The sequence below is a fragment of the Myotis nattereri genome (genome assembly GCF_964212035.1).
Source record: "Myotis nattereri genome assembly, chromosome: 13".
In the NCBI taxonomy this organism is placed as follows: domain Eukaryota; kingdom Metazoa; phylum Chordata; class Mammalia; order Chiroptera; family Vespertilionidae; genus Myotis; species Myotis nattereri.
In genome coordinates, this window is record NC_138088.1 from 24,727,375 (window position 1) to 24,754,232 (window position 26,858).

General features: G+C 34.8%; 1 protein-coding gene across 1 annotated transcript in view; it reads left to right on the forward strand.

Annotated features, from left to right (window-relative positions):
- JMJD1C (jumonji domain containing 1C) overlaps positions 1 to 26,858 on the forward strand; it is a gene marked incomplete at its 5' end in the record, with an annotated part of 215,247 nt that overhangs the window by 13,221 nt on the left and 175,168 nt on the right. The window contains one exon of the mRNA XM_081104872.1: positions 26,386 to 26,433. Within this exon, the coding sequence (XP_080960998.1) occupies positions 26,386 to 26,433 (48 nt within the window). The remainder of the gene's footprint in view (positions 1 to 26,385; positions 26,434 to 26,858) is intronic.

Below are 26,858 nucleotides of genomic sequence, written 5' to 3' on the forward strand. Positions count from 1 at the left end.
GGGACTGGCCTAATGTACATTATAACTTCTTTATGTGTTTTCTTCTGGTTTTAATATTTTGAACCTTGGTAGAATTTAGGAAATAGTAGATTAAAACATACCATTTTAAACAACAAATGGTTATTCTTTCTGGATCTTAACTAAATAATTACTTTTGAAATTTTAAAATGTATGAGGAAAATGTTTAATTTTGCTACATTCCAAAAACACAAAAAGGATGAAGGTATCATAGGTGCATTAGATACTAGTTTATTGTATAGTCTTTCTTTATAAATCATCATTATTTTTTATATAGAACAGAAAAGAAATAATCTAGGTTTTGACAAAACTTTTATTTAGGAATACTGTTTTATTTTTTAAGCAGTTTGACTTTGACAAAATTAATAATCAATGGATACATTTAAAAATTCTTAACTTTTAATATCTTCCATGTGATCTTTTTTCATTTTAATAAAACAATATAAGTTTTTTCCCTTCCTCTTTTCCCTCGTACTTAACATATCAGCATTTTAGATAGACAGTGCCCTTATACTGCTGATTCTTTTTATTTGCAATATTAATGCCACAAAGTTATGGAAAATAAGACTTAATCTCTTCAGATTATAAGCTAGTACTTTTATTATTTCTGTCCTTTTAAATAATATGGAATATTACTAGTATGATTTACGTTAGAGTACCCTGAAGATTCAGAGGAAAATGTACAGACTCAGTGAAATTTGACTACTCGCTTAGTGGTGCAGAAAATGAGAGAGGCCAGAAATGTGTTGAATTTGATTACAAGAAAAATGAGTATATCTAAATACACTACCATTTTGTACCCTTTAAAATTAGACAATTTTTCTTCCTCTGTTTCAAAGTCTTCTTTTGAAGACTTTGCTGCTTTTTACTTTGGTGAAAAAGGTTTTTGAGAAGCTTTGTAGAAATAATGTGGGAATGTGGGGAAGAACTGAGAATGAGGTCAGGGAAGCTATAAACCTTTGAGTGCTTTTGTGATGTGCTAAGCTCTATGGGAGGCCCTGTATAAGGTCAAGCTTGAGAAATTTGCTTGTTAAGAATGAAACCATTTACACTTAAGAGTGCCCTGTTTTTATTTTAGTCTCTTGGGCAGATTGAGTTTTATTTAAAAGTTGATTTATCTTGCGTTTCTCTGTTTATAAAATGCTTATATTTTGTTCCCAGAGTTATACCAATCCCTTACAAATAACCTGAAACATAAATATAATAACAAAAGCTGTGTTGCAAAGGAAGAAATTTCCTGGTGATTTGAAGGAATCCTTGCATTGTAAAGAAAGTAGTGTCTGTTGTATCTTTGGCCCCTTGACATAGAAGATGTTTGATGTTATCAAAACTGTCCCCCAGTTTCTTGACTCGTGTTATTTTTTTAATTTACTCTAGCAGTCTTTTGCCCCATTACTCCAGGGAAACTGCTCTGATCAAGGCCACAAATGATCTGTTTCTTTTAAAATCAAATGTCATTTCTTAGTTTTGTCTTAATTGACCTATCGGCAGCATTTAATATGGCTAATCATCCTCTCTTCCTTCAAATATTTTGTTCATTTTGCTTCTAGGACATTGTGCTCACCTGATTTTTCTTACTACCTCTCACCTCTCCCTTGAAGTCTTTATTGTGTGGGTTGGTTTTTTTTCATAATTACAACCTATTAGAGGGCTCAGAGACCTCTTTTATATCTACACTCTTGTCCTTGATCATCAAATCAGTTCCTCTAACCTTAAGTACCATCTGTATGCTTGGTGATTCTCACATTTATATCCTAGTTTGGACCTTTCTTCTGAACTCCAGACCCATAATGAAAACAGCCCAATCATTGTCTCCATTCAGATGTCTAATGGACATCTCAAAATTTACATATCCATAATTGACCTCCTGATACTATTCTCCTAAACCTGCGCTGCTCTGAGTTTTCATCATCCAGTAAATGGCAGGTCCATCTTCTCAGTTCAGTTCCCTTGAAGTTCTCTTTGGCTACTTTCTTTCATGCCTCACATCCAAACTGTCAGCAAAGTCTTTTTGGTTCTGTATTGAAAATACATCCAGAATCCCTCTCTCATTGCTACAACTCTAGTCAAAAACATCATCATCTTTTGCCTAGATTTTCCAGTAGCTTCTAATTAGTTGCAGTAGCCTCCTAACTAGTTATTATTAATAACTAGGTACCTAATTAGCCTAACTACAGTTCTCCTTAACCCATAAAGTCCCTCCAGCAAGTATTCAAATAATGTCACTCCAAGGATCAAATGCTTCTAAAGACATCCAAACTGATTCAGAGTAAGACATGAAGGACTTAAAATGGCTGGAGAGGCTCTACATCAGTGGTTCCCAACCTTCCTAATGCCGTGACCCTTTAATACAGTTCCTCATGTAAAGTTATTTTCGTTTGCTACTTCATAACTGTAATTTTGCTGTTGTTATGAATCGTAATGTAAATATCTGATATGCAGGATGTATTTTCATTGTTACAAATTGAACATAATTGAAGCATAGTGATTAATCACAAAAAGAATATGTAATTATGTGTTTTCCGATGGTCTTAGGCGACCCCTGTGAAAGGGTCGTTCGACCCCCCAAAGGGGTCGCGACCCACTTGTTGAGAACCACTGCTCTAGATTATATGCTGCTCCCCATTAGCCCACTTTAACCTCATCATCTCTTATTCCCTGACTTATGTGTTCTTTTCTAGCCCTATTGGTATCCTTGCTATTTCTTAAATATTCCAGGTATTGTCCTCCCCTGTGGTTTTTGTACTTGTTTCTCTACCTAGAATGCTCTTCACCAAGATACAACATGACTCATTCCCTCACGTAAATGTGTTCAAATGTTAATATGCTTGCTCAGTGGTTGAGTGTTGACCCATGAACCAAGAGGTCACTGGTTTGATTCCTGGTCAGGGCACATGCCCAGGTTGTGGGCTTAATCCTAGTGGGGGGCATGCAGGAGGCAGCCAATTGATGTTTTTCTCTCTGTCTCTCTCTCTCTCAAAATAATAAAAAAAATAAAATTAACGCCCTTCCCTCCTTCCTCAACATTTTGAATCTCCTATCCCATTCTCCTTGATCTGTCTCTGATTTCTATCAGACTAAACATTTTTTCTACACTAGAATTAAGTGTGATGAAATAGGTTTTTGCCTATTTTGATAATTGCTGTATTTTCAGCACCTGGAACATTGCTTACTATCTAGTAGCTATTTGTTTATTAATTGACATGCAAAGCAATATCCTAGAATTTTCAGAAATTTAACACTAATTCGTTGAGATACAATACTTTTATAGTAAAAAAAAGACTTAAAAAGTAAAAAGAGAACTTTATAATATACATAGATATGAAATCAGAGAACTTTCCAATTGTTATACATTGGGTCTCAATAAATGTTTGTTGAATGAATAAATACCAGGCATCTATTACGTGGTCAGCATTATAGGCTAATACAAAATTTAAAAAATAGCCGGAACTGGTTTGGCTCAGTGGATAGAGCGTCAGCCTGCGGACTGAGAGGTCCTGGGTTCGATTCCGGTCAGGGGCATGTACCTGGGTAAGAGGCAGCTGATCGATGTTTCTCTCTCATCGATGTTTCTAACTCTATCTCTCTCCCTTCCTCTCTGTGAAAAATCAATAAAATATATTAAAAAAATAAAAATAAAAAATAAACCCATTCTAAAGGAATTTATGCTTCTAGTGGAGGAAGCTTTGTTGAGGTATAACTGACATACAATAAAAACTGCACATAGTATTTAAATGATATATGCAGTCGACCCTTGATTAACATGATTTTTTTTTCAATAAGTACCTGTGCTGTTTTTAGTTTGATGTTCGGAGTCCTTGGATGGGGAGGGATGACTACTCCATTTTATATATGGGCCTTGAGTATCCACAAACCTTTGTAACTGCAGGGAGTACTGGACCTAATCCCCCCATAAATACTGAGGGACAGCTTAAGTTTGGGGGGAGGGTCAGTGGTTAGTTATACATGGAATTGTAAATATGCAGGGGGGGGGTAGGGATGATGACACCTTACCCCTGCGTTGTTCAAGGATCAACTGTATAAACATATGCAAAACAAGCATAATCAAGAAATTAAACACATTTCTTAATCCCAAAAGTTTCTTTGGAAACCCTTCGTAACATCCACTTCCTACCCTCCCCTACCCACGCCAAATCTCAGGCAACCACTGATCTGCTTTTTGTCACTGTAGATTACATTTATACAGAATTCCGGAAAATGCAAGTTAATCGTACACTAAGTGTTTTTTTTCCTGGCGTCTTTTATTCAGCATAATTACTAGGAATAGTATTCTATCATAGATATGCCAAAATTTGTTTATCAGTTTATCTGTTGGTGAACAACAGTGTTGTTTGTAGTTTGGGGCTATTACAAATAAATGTGCTATGAAAATATACTTTCATTTTTGGAAAAATACCTAGCAGTAGAATATCTGGATCATATGCCAGTTATGTTCAACTTTTTAAGAAAGTGTCATACTTTTCAAGGCACCAGCACCATTGGTGTCAGTTGTGTATGAGAGTTCCAATTGTTCCACATCCTCACCAACATTTGGCATATCCTTTAAATCTTGGAGCCCTGCCTGGGTGGGCGGGGCCTATCTCTTTGAGGGGATCGATCACGGGGCTCCTGGACTGTGAGAGGGCATAGGCCAGGCTGAGGCCCCTCCACCCCCAGTGCACAAATTTTGTGCATCGGGCCTATGGTTAAAGAATAACTACCCATTCCCCCTTCCTTTTATCCCCTGATACATCACTATTCTGTTTCTGTGATTTTAATTACTCAGAATACCTCATATAAGTGAAATCATACAATGTATTTTTGTGACCGACTTATTTCATTTAGCATAATCTCAAGGTTCATTCCTGTTGTAGCATATTGCAGAATTTTCTTTTGTGTTTTTTTTCAATTACCGTTGACTTACATTATTATATTAGTTTCAGGCATACCCTGTACACCCAGTGATTAGATATTACATAACAATTTAATTCCTCCCATGTGTCTCCCGTGCCTTTCAAGATGTTGCCCTAGCACTGGGGCTCCAGCAGCCCTCCATCACCTTCAGCCTCAACCCCTCTGGTTTTAACAGCCAGAAGTTTTGAGGACTTCTCTTCTTTGCATGGAACCTGCTCTCCCCTTCTGGGACTCCCACAACTCCCTTAGTTTCTGTTCCCTTCAATCTGTTTTTGTTGTTGTTCCTTAGATTTACTAATTTATATTATTCTTTCTAAAAGTTCACTGAACGCCGAGACCGGTTTGGCTCAGTGGATAGAGCGTCAGCCTGCGGACTGAGGGGTCCCGGGTTCGATTCCGGTCAGGGGCATGTACCTGGGTTGCGGGCATATCCCCAGTGGGGGATGTGCAGGAGGCAGCTGGTCGATGTTTCTCTCTCATCGATGTTTCTAACTCTCTATCTCTCTCCCTTCCTCTCTGTAAAAAATCAATAAAATATATTTAAAAAAAAATAAATAAATAAAAGTTCACTGATCTTTCTTCTATCTACTTATTTCTACCTTGGAATCCCTCTAGTTTATTTTTCACTTCAGTCTTGCACTTTTCAATTTCAGAATTTCTTAGTTTTGTTTTAGGTTTTCTCTCCATCAGTACTTCCAATTTATGTTTTTATTTTGTTTGTTGTGTGGGTGTTTTTTTTTTTGTATGTGTGTTTTTTTGTTGTTTTTTTTTCCTTTGAGCATTTTGAGAGGGTTGTCTTTAAAGTCTTTCTCTAGATCAGTGGTTCTCAACCTTCCTAATGCCGAGACTCTTTAATACAGTTCCTCATGTTGTGGTGACCCCCAACCATAAAATTATTTTCGTTGCTACTTCATAACTGTAATTTTGCTACTATTATGAATCGTAATGTAAATATCTGATATGCAGGATGTATTTTCATTGTTACATATTGAACATAATTAAAGCATAGTGATTAATCACAAAAACAATATGTAATTATATATGTGTTTTCTGATGGTCTTAGGCGACCCCTGTGAAAGGGTCATTTGACCCCCAAAGGGGTCGTGACCCATAGGTTGAGAACCTCTGCTCTAGATTATCAGGGAGATCACTTTGTAAGTTATATAAATGTCTAACCACTGTACTGTTACCTGAAACTAATATAATATTGAATGTCAACTGTAATTTAAAAAAACATAGTCTTTATCTTGTATGTCTGTCATCAAGTATTTTTTAGGTACAGTTTCTGTGTGTGTGTGTGTGTGTGTGTGTGTGTGTGTTTAATGGGCCATACTTTCCTGTTTCTTTGTATGTTTGTATATTTTTCTTGGATACTGGCATAGAATCAACACTTCCCAGATGTGCTCTTTTCCCCAGCATTTGCTTTTTATGGTATTATTTGTTGTTGTGTATGGGGGGGCGGGCAGAGGTTGGTGTTTTTTTGTTTGTTTTGTGTTGTCCATGATCAGCTAAAGTGCCTTTCCCTGTGCTTGAGCAGTCACTTCTAATTTTCTTTTATATGTAGGTGTCCTTAAGTATATTAGTTAATATAGTCTGGCTTCCCCCAAAAGAAAAGGAGAAACATGAAAGGGTGGTTGGAAGTGTTATGGCCCTTCAAATACCCAGGTAGTTACTTCAACCAGAGGAGTAGGGTCTTGCCACAATGGACCAAATGGCTGTCTGCCTCTCAGTCTGCACCTCTGTGATCAGAAGCATCAATCAATGATCAGGGCACAATTTCGATATTTGTAGGTCAGGGTCCTTTTTGCCTGCCCTAGCTTCTGCAAGCTGTATGCAGGCTACTCCAGGAACATATGCACAGATGCTTGCCACCTGGTTGGGGACCTGGGAATGGTTATCTGCTACTGTGGTAAGAGCTGCAATTGATTAAAATTAACCCAGTTTACAACCCAAGTCTTCCCATATAAGTTGTAAGCCTACAATAGACTTTGCAAGTTCAAAATAGATTCAGTATGAAACAATTCAGATCAGTTGTTTCAGTATGGAGACAGATTCTTGATGCTTTCTATTCTGCCACTTTCCCAGAATCCTCTCATTGAAATTTTAATTTGTCCTTCTCGAATTGATTAATAATATTGGGCATCTTTTTATATACATACTAGAGTCCCAGTTCACAAATTTTGTGCACTCCGGGCGGGGGCGAGGGGTGGGGCGGTCCCTCAGCCCAGCCTGCGCCCTCTCGCAGTCTGGGTGCCCTTGGGGGATGTCCAACTGACGGCTTAGGGAGCGGTCCTAAGCCGTCAGTTGGACATCCTTAGCACTGCCATGGATGTGGGAGAGGCTCCTGCCACTGCCACTGCGCTCACCAGCCATTGAGCCCGGCTTCTGGCTGAGTGGCACTCCCCCTGTGGGAGCACACTGACCACCAGAGGGCAGCTCCTGCGTGAGCGTCTGCCCCCTGGTGGTCAGTGCGCGTCATAGCGACCAGTTGTTCCACCATTTGGTCAATTTGCATATTAGCCTTTTATTATATAGGATTTGCCATTTATATGTATTCTTTAGTTAAGTATCTGTTCATATTTTACCCATTTTTAATTCGTTTTCTTATTATTGAGTTTTGAGACTATATATAGTCTATGATCAAGAAATGTTTTACAAGAACTTTCTCCCAGTCAGTGATTTATCTTTTCATGTTATTTGAAGAGCAGAAGTTACTATTCCTGATGAAATCTAATGTATTGATTTTTTAAAAAAGAATGTATTCTGCTTTCTTTAATAAATATAATTTTATTTGTGCTGTTCCTTTTTTTAAAATATATTTTATTGATTTTTTACAGAGCGGAAAGGAGAGGGAGAGAGAGTTAGAAACATTGATCAGCTGCTTCCTGCATACCCCCTACTGGGGATGTGCCCGCAGCCAAGGTACATGCCCTGGACTGGAATCGAACCTGGGACCGTTCAGTCTGCAGGCCAACGCTCTATCCACTGAGCCAAACTGGTTAGGGCTGTGCTGTTTCTTTTTAGTGGGCTTACGTTGTCTGTTTCTTTCAAGGATTTTTATCCCTTTCATTCAATTTGTTGAATTTATTGGCATAGAATTGTTGATAATATTTCATGCTTTCCCTTGATAGCTATAGAATCTGTAGTGATACACATTCCTGGAATTCTTAATTTATGTGTTCTTTCATATTTTTTCTGATTAATCTAACTATAGATTTATGATATTTATTGATTTTTCTCTACTAGTTCTGGTTTCATTGATACTTCTCTATTTTTCTATTTTCTATTAAATTTTTTTCTGTAATTTTTAAAGGTAGAAGCAGAAGTCATTGATTCGTGGTGTTTTCTTTTTTTGAAATATATTCGTTTAGTGGTATAAATTTTCATTCTAATTACTGTTATAGTTTCTTATCATAGATATTGATGAGTTGTGTTTTCATTTTCATTCAGTTCAAAATATTTATTTGATGATGGAATGTTATTCAGTGTCATCAGGAAATGTATTATCAAGACATGATAAGACATGGAGGAACTTGGAGAAGCGAGGGCAGGCAAAAAAGACCCTGTCCTCTGTGCTGGGAGCATGCATATTCCTAAGTGAAAGAAGCCAATCTGAAAAGGGTACATACATATTGTATCATTACAACTGTATGAACTATTGGAAAACGCAAAGCTGTGAAAATGGAAAGGTTAGTGGGCTCTGGGGTTGGATGAATTGATGGAACACAGGATTTTTAGGGCAATGAAAGCACTCTGTATGATACCATAATGATGAATACATGTCATTCATTATACATTGGTCCAAACCCATAGATTATATAACATCAAGAGTGAACTGTAAGGCAAATTATTACTTTGGGTGTTTGTGATGTTTATTGTAGGTTTATCAATTATAAAAAAAAATGGTGGGGATGTTGATAATGGGGTTGGGGCATAGATTATATGGGAAATCTCTATATCCCTCTCAGTTTTGCTTAGAATACTTTTTAAATTTGCCTTTTGCTTTCTTGTTTTACTCATGGCTTAAAAACTGTTGTTTGGGGGTATGTGAGGTATTTTTGGTTTCAAATTGTGATCAGAACTATATTTTGTAAGATTGGAATTTTAATAATTTATATTGATATTCATTTTATTGCCTGGAGTATGATTTATTTTGATAATTACTTGAAGTCTAAAAAAAGAATGCATATTTCGCTTTGCTGGGTATTCTGTAAGAGTCAGTGAGTTCAGGTGCTTGGTAGTATTGATTTTATTCTGGTAAGATACATATAACATAAAACATGCCATTTTAACCATTTTTGAATGTTCAGTTTAATGGCAATTATTACATTCAGGACTATGCAGTCATTATCCCTCTGTGTTTCTAAATTTGTTTCATTACCTAAAACAGGAACCCTGTGCCTATTAAATAATAACTTTCCATTTCTCGCTGCTATATCTCCCCCCCTTTAATATGTGTCAAAGACTTTGCCTATTATACTTTAAGTGGAAGCTTACAATATTTGTCATTTTCTTTTTGGATTATTTCACTTAGCATAATGTTTTTAATGTTCATTCATGTTGTAGCAGGTATCATAACTTCTTTTTATGGCTAAATAGTACTCCACTACATGCATAGACCAATTTTGCTTATCTATTCATCTGTTGATAAATATCTGAGTGTATTTCACTTCTTGCTATTGTGAATAATGTTGCAATGGATATTGCTTTATAAGTATTAAAAATCTACCACCTTGCTAGTTTTTCATTTTCTCCTGTATTCTTTATTCTCTTTTTCTGCCTTCTTTTGGATTAAATATTTGTCATGATTACATTTGTTTTGTTTATAAGGTATGATTCCTTGGTTGTATTGCTTGGTTGCTTTATGGTTATACTCTATGTTGTTAACATATCACAGTGTACCAAGTGAAATTGTATTGCTTCATGTATAATTTGAGAATCTTAAAACCTCATACATCTAATTCCCCTTCTCCTAAATTTCTATTGTCATATCTTTTTATTTTTATGAACAGAATAAACTCCACAATAAATTATTATTCCTTCAAACTTGTCATTATCTTGTAGAGATAGTTAAGTTGCATGAAAAGTTGTTTAATATTTACCCATAAAATTGCCATTTCCAAGATCTTTATTCCTTTATATAAATAACAGATTTTTATCAGGTATCATTTTCTTCAACCTTAAGGACTTCATTTAATATTTTTTGTAGAACCAAGTCTGTTGGTGATGAATTATTTCAGCTTCTGCACATCTGTAAAAGTATTTTTTCACCTTTTAAATAAGTATATTTTTACTGGGTATAGAATTCTAGGCTGACAGTTATTTTTTTCTAAAGTACTTTAAAGATGTTGCTGTATTGTCCTCTGACTTTCAGTGTTTTAGAAAACAAAATACATTTGTTTGTACATAGCATGTCTTCTTTTTCTCTTTACCAGGGACTTTAAGCAGTTTGGTTTTATGATTGACTTTTGTGTCATTTTCTTCATGTTTTTTGAGATTGAGTTTAATTGAGATTCTTTTTATCTGCAGGTTTAGTTTGTATCAAATTAGTAAAATATTTGGTTCTTAGTTTTAAAAATTGTTTTTTTCTCCCCTTGCTTTCTTCTTCAGGAAATTCAATTATACATATATTGTCAATTTTACATTGTCCTACAACTTAGTGATAGTCTTGTCATTTTTTTCAGTCTTTTCCTACATTAATGCATAAATAGAAAGAACAACAAATTGATGTTGCTTGATCTTCAGTTCCACTAATATTTCTTTTTAAAAAAAAATGCTTTTATTGATTTTTTACAGAGAGGAAGGGAGAGGGATAGAGAGTCAGAAACATCGATGAGAGAGAATCATCAGTCAGCTGCCTCCTGCACACTCCCACTGGGGATGTGCCCGCAACCACGGTACATGCCCTTGACCGGAATCGAACCTGGGACCCTTCAGTCCGCAGCCCGACGCTCTATCCACTGAGCCAAACCGGTTAGGGCCCCACTAATATTTCTTTAGTAATATCTCAGTTGCTCTTGGTCCCATCCAGTGTATTTTTCATCTTAGACATCATTGTTTTCATCTCCACAATTTCAATTTGAGTTAGTTGCTTAAAATATCTTCCAGGCCTATGCTTACTTACAGTGTTTGATCTTTGAACTTTTTTGAACACGTAGAATATAATAATTAGCTGTTTAAATTTTCTTGTTTACTAATTGTTTTTTAAAAATCTATATCATTTGTGTCCCTTTGGGTTGTTTTGATTGAATAAATTTTTTCTCTTTATGGGTCATAGATCCTATTTCTTTAGATGCCTTGTAATTTTTCTTTGAATTCCAGATACTATTAATATTACCTTGTTATGTACTGTGTTGTTTTTTAGTATTCCTATAAATATTGGAATTTTTTCTGGGATGCAGTCAAGTTACTTGTAGTTTGATTGGGGGAGAGGGTCTAGTTTTTAAGATTTTTATAGTGCAACCAGAGCAGCTGTCAGTCTAGGGCCGTGGTCGGCAAACTGTGGCTCACGAGCCACATGCGCCTCTTTGGCCCCTTGAGTGTGGCTCTTCCTAAGCCTTAGGAGTACCCTAATTAAGTTAATAACAATGTACTTACCTATTTAGTTTAAGTTTAAAAAATTTGGCTCTCAAAAGAAATTTCAATCGTTGTACTGTTGATATTTGGCTCTGTTGACTAATGAGTTTGCCGACCACTGGTCTAGGGCTATTTAATCTCCATTACAAACCCTTCTAGTAAGTACTGTGTTTTTGCCATGTGAATTATGAGGTCAGTCTTCTTTTTTTTTTAATTTATTGTTTTTGAGAGAGAGGGAGGTAGGGAGGGAGAGAAAGAGAGACATCAATTTGTTGTTCTTCCTATTTATGCATTCATTGGTTGCTCTTTGTATGTGTCCTGACTCGGAATTGAACCTGCAACCTTGGTGCATTCAGTATGATGCTCTAACCAACTGAGCTACCCAGCCAGGGCCGGTCAATCACTCTTAACTGTTGGGAAGAGGAAACTGGTTCAGGCTCTTGTGGGCTTCAGGACGTTCTCTAATCCTTTCAGGTGTTTAGGGTACACACCTTTAATTTCTTAAAGCACACGGGTTAATTTTGTTAGATCCAGCCTGTGGAGGCCACCAAGTAAGTGCTTTGTTTGTTTGACGATTCAGCCTCAGGGCACAGTTTCTCTGGGTTTTTTATCTCTTAGGGTCCTCGGGTCAATAATTTCTATCTTGTTAATTCTTGGCTTCAAAAAACAAAACTAAAAATCCCAATAAATACATAAATAAAAAGAATTTGCAGTATGTTTTTTACTAAATGCGTATCACTTCTGCACCATCATAAAGTCACGTAACTTGAACCATAGTAAGTAGGGGACCCTCTGTATTTGTTTACAAATACAGAGGGTCCCCTTTAGATAAATGTAGCTTTTATTATTTATAATTTAGCACCTGACAGTTTCTGATACATAATTATGTAGAAAATATTCAATGATTTTAGCGTTGCCAAAAAATATTATGCAGACAGACTTTCCCTTGTGTCATCAAAGAAAAGTAGAAGTCTACTGAAATGATTTTATTTCTTGTAATCCCTTCAGTAGTCCTGATTTGGATGTTATGCTATTAGCAGTGAAGAGATTTCTGAACAGTCATTTGTGCTTAAGTGTTAAAGGGAGATTGAAAATGGTGTACTGGATAAAATGAGTATTTTGTCAGGATGCATGTTACAGATATTCTTAAATATGATCATTTTCAAAGTATGGTCCTCAGACCAGTAGCATCAGCATTACCTATGAACTCATTATCTTCTGTGATGATAATAATCTTGGAAATATTTAACGTTGTTTCCAAATTTTATGTTTCTTTAGCTTATAATGAAGGTTATTAGAGCAAAATTATTGACTAAATCGTTGGGTCCAGCCCTTGCTGGTGTGGTTCAGTTGGTTGAGTGTTGTCCCGTGCACTGATAGGTCACCAGTTCAGTTTGGCATTTGTCCAGGTTTCGGATTTGGTCCCCGTAGGCAACCAGTCCATGTTTCTCTCTCACATCGATGTTTCTCTCTCTCTCTCTTTCAAAAAAAAAAATATATATATATATATATATATATATATATATATATATATATACATATAGGCATATAAAAAAATTTTAAAGTTGATGTTTACAAAAATAAATGATAGGGTCCACTGAAAAATAAAAAATTGTAGGTATTACACAGGAAGATTATGTGCTTCTAATTTGACAATACCTGGCTTCTTTCAATTGTCTTGCCAAAGGATTGGACTGTTTTAAGACTTAATGATAGTCTCATTAGAAGTAAGTTCTCTGTTTTTCATTCTTTGGAAGGAAACAATTTACATTTATAATATGAAAATTCCTTAGTATATGGTATAATCACAAATAGAGTTTTATGATCTATTTATTTCATAGTAGCTTTAACATTTTTAAGTGAGAGATTTCAGCTACATGAAAATGCTGACATTAAACTCTTTTTATAACGCTCTTCAAATAGTTATTTGATCACTTAAATTTTGCAAGGTGTTTTAGTATAAGATTTAAAACCATTCATAATTGGGAGGCTTATATAAAATGGCATGATTTTTGTATTTATCATCACTTTATAGCTGCAATATGTTTATCAGAATTTGACAGAGTTTTAGTATTTAACACGTAGGAGTGGTACCTTGAAGGGAAGAGTACTTTAACTTCTAAATTTAGCTTTAATATTTCTGCTCTTAAAAAATGAAAGACCCGCCGTAGCTGGTGTTGCTCAATTGGTTGGGCCTTGTTTCATGTCCCAGAGGGTTGTGAATCCCTGGTAGGGTGTGTGTAGGAGGCAGCCTGTTAATGTTATGCTCTAGCATTGATGTTTCTCTCTCTACCACTCCCTTCTTCTCTTTCTAAAAATCAATAGAAAAATCTTAAACAAACAAACCACAAAACAAAGTGCCCAGAATAAAATACAAATTGAATTTTATAATCATATTTTAAATGTATGAATTCTGTGAAGAGAAAGGGATAGACTTTGCTGTAATTTATTACAAAGCTATGGTTATGTGTCATTACTTATATAAAATAGTCTTTGTTCAGCTTCTTATGGCACTAGGAGAATTGTATAGTTCCATTGATTGGTTCCATGCAATGGAAATCTGACCTTTAGCAGATGTTTGAGAAATTACCAGCACAGCATTATCAGCCAGCTAGACAGTTTTCCCCTTGTTATTTGACAGGCCTTTAGTGGTTAGGAACATGTCAAGGAAATTTTAAACTGGTTTTTATCATATCAAAAGCTTTCTAAAATATTAAGAACACTGTGAAAAATATTGACAAAATGAGATAGATTATTTTCCCCAAATCATGGATTACAGTTTAGGTAATTTTTAAATGTGTACTTACTTTAAAAAAAAAAAAAAGAACAACTAAGAAAATCCTGATTGTTGCATGAATAATATTTTACTTTGTTATTGAAAATATTTTTGCCTATGAAATTGTCATGAAGGTTGACATATGTTATTTTCTGCCTTGGTCATATTTTTCCTTCTGTAGGTTAAACATTGCAGATATCATTTGTTTTCTTATTTAATTGTAAGATGTTTTTTTAAATAAAAACTTTTTTATAGAGGTTAAATGTATCACAGACAAGTTATCCTATCTGGAACTCCTAGCTAAGGCAGGATGCTGCACGAATGACTTTCTGTTAAAATAAAGCCTGTTCTCTGAAGGACAGTATTTTTTAGAGGATGTAAGAGGTCCAGCTGTGTAGTTGTGGGAGTCGTTCTGAACACTAAGCTCTGTTTTCTTCAGCTTCATTGATTGAGTGTGCAGGACGGGAGAAAAGGGAGTGCCTTAATGTTTGAGAATGAAGTGATGAATTGATAGTACAGTAGTTGTGAGAACTGGATCTTTTCCTGCAGGTGCTGCTCTTCCATGGGGCATTCCAATTGCTTTCCATTGTGTCAGACGCAGAATTTCTAAAAATAGTTTAACGAAAGTTTAAAGAATATAATCTTATATATTTCCATTGTATGGTTTTGAAGCAATTGTGTATTGCATAGGTTTATATACTAAATTAGTTCTTTTAAATAAAGGATATGATTTGTAGTAAATGGTGTGCATTTAACATTAATCAATTTATATATTAAACTTAGTATTGTACTATTACATTTATATTTACATTTAAACAGTAATTGCACTATTGTCATTTCATTAATTTTTAGTGTATGAAAATGTTAATTAATGAACTTATTACTGGTGAATTATGTTAATAACAAACTGGATGCCCAGTTAAATTATATCATTCATTTGGTTATATTTTTTAAAAATTCTGCATGTTTAAAATAAATCCTACTTGTTTTGAAACATTTTGCAAAAGTGCTGACAGGATGTATAGGAACAACCAAGATTAGTAAATAAATATATGTAGGCTGATGGGCCAGAGAACATGACAATATGTAAATACATCTAAAATATGCACATTTTCTAGTATAATTCTTGGATATTTACTTTTTTATATGAAATTTTAAAAGATTAAAACATTAAGCTATAGAATTCTCTTCTACATAAAAGGATATGGAAATCTTACTTATTCTTTACTATCTTTCCCTGTTACAAATTAGAAATTCAAAATACTTTCTAAATATATTCACATTGAATTTCTACACCCAAGTACCTATAAAGTGAGAATTTTGTGGACAAAATTCAGTAATTACCTTTAAAAACTGGAGATGGGAATTATTTGCCTGTCTTTAAATTTGCTTGTTTGCCTCTGATTCAGCATGAGATAATCCTGGTCCAAACATATGTTTTATAAAAGCCTGGTCACATTTCTGTGGAAAACAATCTTGCTTTGTCAGTGTTCTTATGTAGGAGGCAAGTGATTGTCTAATTATAGCTACAAAGTTTCAAAATTAAGGATTCAGAGTACTAGTCAGTATACCTTACCCAAAGATGTTTATTCTTAATCCCCAGATAATTTTCAACAAATTTATCTCTGACTTTTCAATTCATAAGAAACAAAACTAAGGCAGGTTTGCATGTGTGTGTGTGTGTTTATGTATTGATTTTAATTGATTTTAGAGAGAGGTCGGGAGAGAGAGAGAGAGAGTAAGAGAAAGGGAAACAACAATATGAGAAAGAAACAATTGGCTGCCTTTCTACCGGGGATCGAACCCACAACCTGTGTGTGCCGGGAAGTAAACCTGCCACATTTTAGTGCACAGGACAATGCTCCAACCAATTGAGCCACATCGGCAGGGCAGTATTATTATCTTGATATTTGTTAACTTGCTCATATTTAGTTTGCATTTCATTGATGATTACTTGTTGAGTGGCTTTTCATACGCTTATTGGCTATTTGGATATACTATACTCTTTTCATTGAGGTGCCAGATCAAATCTTATGCCCATTTAAAAATTTGGATTGTCTTTTCTTTTCAATTAATAGAAGGTCCAGGGTCTTTATATATTCTGCATGTAAGTCTGAGTGTGGCAAGGGAGGCACCTAGAGCGCAGTTTTATTATGGCATCTACTCCACTGTAGGGTTGAGTTTCTTCTGTTCCTGGATTGCATTTCCCCAAAGCATTCCTGTGGTTCACTCTCTAATTCAGGACTCTATTAAATGTTGCCTCATTTTAGTCCATCATATCTAAAATAGCACCCTAGTCCATGGATAGGAAAAAAAAACTGGGTTGGTAATACGTATATTACTACAAAATAGACTTTAAAACCAAGGCTATAATAAGAGACAAAGAAGGACACTACATAATAAAGGGAGCAATCCAAAAGGATGTAACTTGTAAACATTAATGCACTCAACATAGGCACACCTGAATATGTAAAGTAAATCTTGATAGACCGTAAAAGGAGAGATTGGCAGTAATACCGTTATATTAGGGGATTTTAACACCCCATTAACATCAATGGATGTATCTTCCAGACAGAAAATCAACAAGAAGATGGTGGCATTAAATGACACACTAGATCAAATAAATTTAATTGCTATTTTCAGAGCATTTCACCCCAAAGCAGCAGAGTGTACATTCTTTTCAAGTGCCCATGGGACATGTTCTACGATAGATCACATGTTAGGACACAAAACAAGTCTCAATAAATTTAGGAAAATAAAATTATATTCAGCATTTCTTCTGACCATAATGTTATGAAACTTGAAAATCAATCACAAGAAGAAAACTGAAAACACACAAAGACATAGGGCAAAATAACATGTCCCTAAACAGTGAATGGGTTAACAATGAGATCAAGGAAGAAAGATACCTTGAAATAAATGAAAGTGAGAACACAGAAAACCAAAATCTGTGGGGACACAGGAAAAGCAGTCCTAAGAAAGAAATTCATAGTATTACAGTTCTATCTCAAGAAACAAGAAAAGCTGAAATAAACAATCGAACTTTACATGTAAAGGAACTTGAAAAAGAAGAACAAAAACCAGAGTGAGTAGAAGGAAGGAAATAATAATAAGACCAGAGCAGAAATAAATGAAACAGAGTTTTAAAAAGCAATACAATAAAAGATCAGTGAAACCAAGAGTTGCTTCTTTGAAAAGATCATCAAAATTGACAGACCTTTAACCAGACTCATTGAAAATAATAGGACCCAAATGAATAAAATCAGATATGAAAGAGAAGTAACAACTGACACCAAAGAAATACAAAGAACTGTAAGAAAATATTGTGAACAACTATATGCCAACAAATTGGACAATCAGAATGAAATGGATCAATCCTAGAAATATACAGTGTTCAAAAACTAAATCAGGAATAATCAGAGAATCTGAATAGACAGATTACGAATAGTAAAATTGAAGCAGTAATAAAAAAATTCCCAACAAACAAAAACACTGGATCAGATAGCTTTACAAGTGAATTTTATCAAACATTCAAAGAAGAATTAACATCTTTCCTTCTCAAACTATTCCAAAAAAAGCAAGAGGAGGGAAGTTCATTTTATGAGGCCAGAATTACCCTAATTCCAAAACCAGATAAAGGCATGACAAAGAAAAGTATAGGCTAATATCCCTGATAAATATAGATTCTAAAATCTTCAATAAAGTATTTACAAAACAGATCCAGCAATACATTAAAAAGATGATATACTATGATTTAGTGGGCTTTATTCTGGGCATGCAAGTTTGGTACAATATCCACAAAACAATAGAACATGATACACTACATCAGTGATGGCGAACCTATGACACACGTGTCAGGTGACATGCGAACTCATTTTTTTGGTTGATTTTTCTTTGTTAAATGGCATTTAAATATATAAAATAAATATCAAAAATATAAATCTTTGTTTTACTATGGTTGCAAATATCAAAAAATTTCTATATGTGACACGGCACCAGAGTTAAGTTAGGGTTTTTCAAAATGCTGACACACCAAGCTCAAAAGGTTCGCCATCACTGCACTACATAAACAAAGTGAAGAATAAAAACCACATGGTCATATCAATAGATGCAGAAAAAGCATTTTATAAAATCTAGCACCCATTTATGATCAAGCTTTCAGCAAAAGTTGTGAATACAGGGAACATACCTCAATGTAATAAATGCCGTATATGACAAACCCACAGCCAGCATCATACTCAATGGGCAAAAACTTGAAGTGTTCCCCTTAAGATCATGAACAAAACAGGGTTGTGCACATTTACCACTCTTATTCAACATGGCACTGGAAGTCCTAGCCACAACAATCAGACAAGAAGAAGTAAAAGGTATCCAAATTGGAAAGGAAGAAGTAAAACTGTCATTTTCCGATGACATGATACTCTTTATAGAGAACCCTAAATATTCTACCAAAAAACTATTAGAAGTGATAAGTGAATTCAGTAAATTAGCAGGATACAAAATAAATATCCAGAAATTAGTTGCATTTTTGTACACCAACTAGAGGCCTGGTGCACGAATTTCGTGCACTGATAGGTGCCCTCGTGGCTGCCAGCCGGGTACTCCCTCCCTTCCCCTGGCTGCTGGCCGGGGCCTCCCTCCCTTCTCCTGGACAACTCCTGGTAGAGGGGGATAATTTGCATATTACACTTTTATTATATAGGATAGAATAATGAACTATCAGGGAAACAAAAAAACAACAACCCCACAATCCCATTCACAATAGCAATCTACAGATTCAGAGCAATTCCTGTCTATGATACCAATGGCATATTTCACAGAACTAGAACAAATACTCCAAATATTTATATGGAACCATGAAAGACCCTGAATAACATCAGTGATCTTGAGAGTGAAGAAAAATGTGAGAGGCAACCAGTTGCTGTGTGTCTCTCACATTGATGTTTCTCTCTATCTCTTAACTACCTCCCTCCTCCCCTCCCTCCCTCCCTCCCTCCCTTCTACTCTCTCTAAAAATCAGTGGAAAAAAATATCCTCAGGTGAGGTTTAATAGCAAAAACCAACATGGTACTCATAATTTCACTCATTAGAATTGAATGAACAAATTGAACTAACAAGCAAAATAGAGGCAGACTCAGAGCAGCAGGCAGACAGCTCTGTTTGGTGTAGGGGTGGAGGGATTGAGCAAAAAAAGAATAAAAAAAAGAAAAAACGCATGGACACATGGTGATTGGAGTGGGTGGAGATAAAGAGGGTATGGGGGCATAAATGGTTATGGAAAAAACAAAATAAAATTATATTAACCAAGAAATATGTATATATAAAAATAGAGGTAATATACCAAAAATATAAAAATAAAATAAAATAGCACCCCAGTCTTTTGCCATTCTGTTATTCTTGACAACTCTGATTTTCTTCAAAGTACTTATTACCAACTGACATGTATTTATATGTATGAGTTTCTTAATATTTGGTTTATTGCCCTCCAAAAGCAAATATGCTTTATGGGAGCTGGGGCTTTCTTTTTGTCTTCTGCTGTCTACCCAGTTACTAGAGTAGTGTGTTGCATGTGATAAGTTCTCAATAAATATTTGTTAAATATTAATAATACTGTATAAGGAATTTGAGAGGAGCAAATATACAAAAAAAGAGATGAGTTTTATTTTAGACATGCTTGAATATATATATATATATATATGTGGAATAGTACAGATAAGAGACTGAACTAGGTCTGGGATCAGCAAACATTTTATGTAAAGAATCTAATTAGTAAACATTTTATGTTTTTTGGGCATTATGGACTATGCCACAATTGCTCAACTCTGATATCAAAGGGAGAAAGCATCAAGGACATTGCATACATTAATGAGGGTGGCTGTGTTTCATTAAGAGTTTATATACAAAAACAGATGACTGGCTTGTGGGCTATATTTTGCTGACTCCTGGACTAGGTAATGGAAAGTTATAAATGTGAGACTTAGGAGTTTGATCTTGATTCAGAAGGAGTCATGATAGCTTACATGAATAAAATGGGGAGACGAAAGTGTTCTAAGAAAATTAGTCTGTCAGTAGTAGGTAAGTAGTAGGTAAGCAGTAGGTAAGCTGGGGACTGGGAGTGATTGGAGGCAGAGAGAATAGTTTAAAACACTTAGGCTTACTATATGTGAGGCACTGTATTGAATTATATATGTTAATTTATTTAATCCTCACAAAAACCATATAACCCTTTTAGACTGATAAGGAAAGTGAAAAGTTATATAATTTCCCAAGTTCACACAACTGTTAAATGTGGAATGGTATTTAAATGTTTACTGCCCCTTATCAGTGCTGTTTTACTCTATAAGTAAGGTAAGTAAGAATTGAGCTAGGATATTGATAGTAAAAAGTACAGGACAGTAATGAGGAATGTGAATGAAGTAGGACCTGATTATGAAGACAGGACTGAAATGTAAGTAAAAAAGAATGATTAAGGGGGAAAATTCCAATGGATTGCACTAGGAAAACAGAAAATATTATTTTTGGTACATAAGGAATGTGAGAAAGAGAGAGCTCATTAGGGGAAGATGATGTGTTTTGTACATTGTTTGAGATGAAGATGAAACACTATTACGTGGAGCTGTATTATTGAGAATAAACAACGAAAGGTTGGATGAGAATGTTATTACCTCAACATATTTTTTAAAATATATTTTTCTTGATTTCAGAGAGGAAGGGAGAGGGAGTGAGAGATAGAAACATCAATGATGAGAGAGAATCATTGATTGGCTGCCTCTTACACACCCCCAACTGCGGATCGAGCCCACAACCTGGGCATGTTCCTTGACCAAGAATCTAACCATGACCTCCTGGTTCATAGGTTGACGCTCAACCACTGAGCAACACCAGCGAGGCTACCTTAACATATTTTGAGTACCTGTTTCACTTAAGATTTTGAGAAGTGACAAAGAGAATAGTTTATGCAATATAACAGTATGACTTCTCTGAATTTAGAGAATTTGGGAACATGAGTAGGAATACACCTAAGTAGGGATAGGAAATGAGACCATTAAGTAGCAGATGTGGAACCAACAGAATCCAGGGTTATGAAAGGGGATACTTTTAAAGTAGGAAATGATTGTTATAAGTATTTGTCCCAGAATTTGAAAGTCAAAAAGTTTTAAACCTGAGTATTTTTTAAAATACGTTTTTATTGATTTGAGAGAGAAATTTCATTCAGTTCCCTCCCGTACTCACCTGACTGGGAATTGAAAACCTGCAACCCAGGTGTGTACTCTGACTGGCAATGGAATCCGAACCTTTTGTGCATGGGACGATGCTCAACTAACTAACTAGGTGAAATAACATGTTGTTATATGTCATGGCGTTTAGGGGTCATTTACTAGTATAAATGCTTAAAATATTTAAAATTGGGAGTACCTACGGTCTTATTATTCATTAGTTTCTCAGATAGATAATTGATAGTGCTTTCAGGCAGTCACAAAAAGGTGTGAGACCTTTGAATATTGCCAGATGATAAAAGTTTTTTTTTTTTATAAATACTAATTTTATTTTTATTTTTAAAAATATATGTCTTTATTGACTTCAGAGAGAAAGGGAGAAGGAGAGAGAGATAGAAATGTCAATGATGAGAGAGAATCATTTATTGGCTGCCTCCTGCACACCCCCTGTTGGGGAACGAGCCCACAACCCAGGCATGTGCCCTTGGCCAGAATCGAACATGGGACCCTTCAGTCCGTAGGCTGACGCTCTATCCACTGAGCCAAACCGGCTATGGCTATAAATACTAATTTTACTGAAATTCTATCACAGTGCTTAGAGTGGCTTACCATAAATGCAAATCAGTTTCACATAATCTTGCATATGTATATATTATACAAAGTTTTTATGTGCATACTTATTTCATTTATTCAAACAGTGTTTATTGAGGACTTGTGTTCTAGGTACTATGTTGCTAAGTATCCCCAACATGGTCTCTCCTCTTAGAACTTTCTGTATGTGGTATCTTTTTTTTTCTTTTCAAAAATCTTTACTGTTGAAATTATTACATAGGTCCTCCTTTTTGTACATGGTATTTTTGTATGTAGCAAGTTGTCAGTTACAAGTGCAGTAAAACCTCGATATAACAGACTAATCTGGGCGAGGGGTGTCCCTTAAAGCCGAAAGTCAATTATATAATAAAATAGGTTTTCCGAATACGTATGTTAAAAAATTGACAAATTAGTTTACCTATTTTTAATTATGTAGACATGTTTGTGTAATTAAAATTATGCATGAAAAGTTTAATTTCATATAAAAGTTTTCAATGTGTATTAACTGTAATTTAAAATTTATACTGAAGAGGTCTAGTAAATGCATGCATTCACCAATCACTGTGAGTAAACAATTGTACATGGCTGGGGTATGGCTTAACACATGTGGGAACATAGGCCGGCGGGTGTTAAAACTGCTACAGTCATGCCACATGACATGCCAGTTACCTCAAGTGATACTGAATGATCATGTGCTAATCATTCACTGAACATTGTTTACCATTGGATTTAAATCAGACTATAGTGTAGATATGTAATATCTATGTTGGCAAAATTACTAGTGTTTTTTTCCAACATATTGCCTATTTGCTAAAATTTATTTAAAATAACAAGTGAATTAATAACAATAAATAACCAGTTACTTTAATTATAAGCAAATCTTGTTTAAAAGCATTTTAAAATTAACAGGGTGTTAATTTTCACATAGGACATACAGACCAAAAATTGTGTCTATTAAATCCAAAGTTTGTTAAATCGAGGTCTGAAAAATCAAGGGTTTACTGTGGTTCCTCAATGACAATGCTTTTGAAATGCTAATGATACTTATTAAACATTAGTGATTTTTTTTTATATTAACATGTGGCAGGAAAGACAGAACATAAAAACAAACAAGAGTAGATAAAAATGTAAAACCTGATAAACTGATATTCCTCCATATGTACTTACAATATATTTCAATTTTGGTTAAATGGATACCTAATGTTTATATTATTGTGACTCTATAAACAGTATTTTTGGTTGCCTATATGCTGACTTTTAATTTCTTGGAAAATAATTTTATTTTGGGGGGGAGTTAATAATTGCCTTGCATTTCCTCCCTTTATTTAGTGTTCTGGGTACTTGTCACAGATTTAATCAGATACTCCCCAATTATGTAAAATTCAGTACACTCAAGTATTTATATTAAGTAACCTGTCAATTTTATCTTAATCTTTAGTAATCTTCCTGGGGCTTTTGTATCTGGACACTCTTGACCTCTTGCGGTCTTATTTTGCCATCATCCTGGTGATTCCCTTGTCTTTTTTTATTTAACTCTTTTCTTAGATTCCATATTTGGGTTTACATAGTCTCTTGTATTATTGGTGGAATATATCTTCCAGTAATTTCTTTTAAAAGGACTACCTGTGTGGACATTTTTTTATACTTGTTCATCTGAAAGTATCTATATTCTACTCTTAAACTTGACTTATTTCTGACTGGTTATAGAATTCTGGGTTAGAGATTGGAAACTATTTTTCTTAATAATTTTGAAAGTATTGATCTAAAGTTTTCCAGAATCTGTTTTTGCTTTTGAAAAATCATGCCATTCTGCTTTTTGATCTATCATCTGAAAGAATCATGTGGAATCTTCTCTGTTGTTTGTGCTTGGAAATTTCACAATGACATTCCTAGATGTATATCTCTTTTCATCCATGGTGCTTATTAGCTCTTGAGAAGTTGCTTTTCAATCTGGGAACTTTGAGTTTAGGTTCTAGGAAAATTTTTTTTGAATTATTTCTTCACTTTTCTCATTTTTAATTATTTTTCTCTTTCTGGATCTTTTGTTTTGGTATGAGACCATGATGGTCCTCTTTTTATTTTTCCTCATTTACATTCTTTTTGTTCTAGTTAGTGGTAAAAAAACTTTTAACTTAATATTCTAAACTTTCTATTGCATTTTTCCTTTTGCCTATTAAAGTTTAATTTTAAAAAACTTTTTTGTTTTCCAGATAGTTTTTTTTTTATAGCTTCCTGTTTCTGTGTTTTGATTATGTTTCTCTTACCTTATTGGGAATATTAGTATTTTGGTATGTTTTCTTTTCAGAGTCTTGTTTTCTTTGAAGTCACTTTTTCTCTCTGTGTTATTTTGTCTGTTTTATATTTGATGTTTTACTTGCAGGAAATATCTGATGACTGACTACTCATATTTAAAAGCACATTGGGAGCTCTGAGCATGTGGGCAGGGTTTGTTGGCTATAGTCTTGTCTGTTTAGAGATCAGCTCATTTCTTTGGGGAACACCTAATGTCTGTGTATTTAGTTGCCTTTTGTCTTAAACTGGTCAGGTTTCCCAGAGAAATCCACTAGTCTTTTTCCCTACCTCTAAAAAGTTTCACCCAACAAGGTAAAAATAGACTTGGAAGTGGGAGAAAAGTGTTGGTTTTCAACATTACTTCATTATGTAAACTTTCACTTAATCCGTTGTTTCAGTAGTAATGTCTGCCTTCAGCTTACTTCAATATGCTCCCTGATCCAGAGACCCAAAGATAACCTTTTCCGGGGGCGGGGGGGGGGGGGGGGGGGAGGGAGGGACACACACACACACACACACACACACACATTTTCTGCCAAAGTGGGAGGCACTTTTGAGGCTGAAGCCAGAAAAAGAAACAGACTAGTCTCATTTTTCCTATTAGCCCTACTTGCCCCTCATTTTTGAATCTTTGGGGCTTCTCTGTTGTAAATTGGAGTGTTTATCAGCTTTGCCAAATTCTAGCTTTAGCTTAATCTTCTTTTATTGCACAAAAGTCAGCTGCCACTGCTATTGCTGTTATTTTAACATAGTTTTATTCTGCCCATTTTACCAACCTATTGAAATCTTTTTTTTAATATATTTTTTTTTATTGACTTCAGAGAGGAAGGGAGAGGGAGAGAGAGAGAGAAACATCAATGATGAGAGAGAATCATTTGGTCAGTTGCCTCCTGCACAGCCCCTATTGGGGATCAAGCCTGCAACCCAGGCATGTGCCCTTGACTGGAATCGAATCTGGGACCCTTCATTCTGCAGGTCGTTGTACTATCAACTGAGCCAAACCAGCTAGGGCTCTATTGAAATCTTTTGGAATCTTCATCTTATTATCCAACATGTTAAATTATTCTCTTAATGTTGAGTCCTATTGACTCTATCTTTTTTATCTTGATTAAAGTATGAGGAAAGAACCCTGTGGATTACTTTAGAAGAGATTCAATCAGTTTTACTTTAGTTCTTGGGTAATACTGTAAGTTATGGTTGTTTATTCAGCTGAATACCCTAGTGTGCTATATTATTAATGAGCTTATATTTTTCATTTTATTCCTAAAAATATTTTCAATTTTTTCCCCACAATATCATAATTTTTAAAATTTCTATTGTATTAGTTACACTAATCTACCTAAAAAGAAGAAATTTATTGCTAAAGAAAAAGTTTAGGATTACTTGTAGCGAAATAAAATTTGCTTTTGGTGTAACCTTTTTCTCTTGTAGTGCTTGCAAGCCATCTTGCAAATAATACTTTTTATACTCTAGATATAAACTGACATAAATGGATTGTCAAGAGCCTTTTAAACTCAAATTATGTTTCTTTAATATATAATTTTCTTTTTTAAATATATATTTGTATTGGTTTCATAGAGGAAGGGAGAGAAAGAGATAGAAACATTAACGAGGAGAGAGAATCATTGATAGGCTACTCCCTGCATCCCCCACACTGGGGATCGAGACCACAAACCAGGCATTTGCCCTGACCGGGAATCGAACCCTGGCCTCCTGGTTCATAGGTCAATGCTCAACCACTGAGCACACTGGCCGGGCTAATATATAATTTTCTTGAAAAAGTTTTCCCCATTTCCAGAATCAGTGCATTTTAGAAGTTGTTTTCCTTTCTTATTATGTTTTACAGATTACATTAGAGATGCATGCCTAATTTGGGTCTGTGACTATTTAGACTCATTAGACAAAAACTAATTTAAAAAGTATCTCAGTATTCTCTTACTGTCTTCTTTTCTCATTTCAACTTCATTTACTTTATAACTATGTTTCTTCTACCTTTTCCAGTTTTCTACTCAATTCTCCTTGGTGGAGAAGATGGATGCAAAAGAGGAGGTGTGAGTAGTTCTTTATTCTCTCTGCATCTGTTAACATTACATCATCTTTCCCATGCAATATTCTTGTTTCTTCTTAGTTCATCCTCTTACATTTATGCAGCCAGTGGGCTTGTATTGTTTTCTTTAGTATTATTTATAAAGTTTAGTTTATTCTGACAATACTCTTACAAGTTTTATGATATTAATTTGTAAATATTCTTAGTTACGTTTCCCTTCTTCCATATGTCCTTTTAAAATCTGACATGAGGAAACTATATAGCCATATTGTTTCTCATTCATCACCTTTATTCAGTTCACTCACATTTATTAAGTTCCTAAAGTATATCAGGTCCTGGTAAATAAAATGTTGATAAGATATTTCTTTTACTATTGGAGTCCATACTTTCTTAGGGAATATCTCTTCCTATTTCTTATTAGAATTGA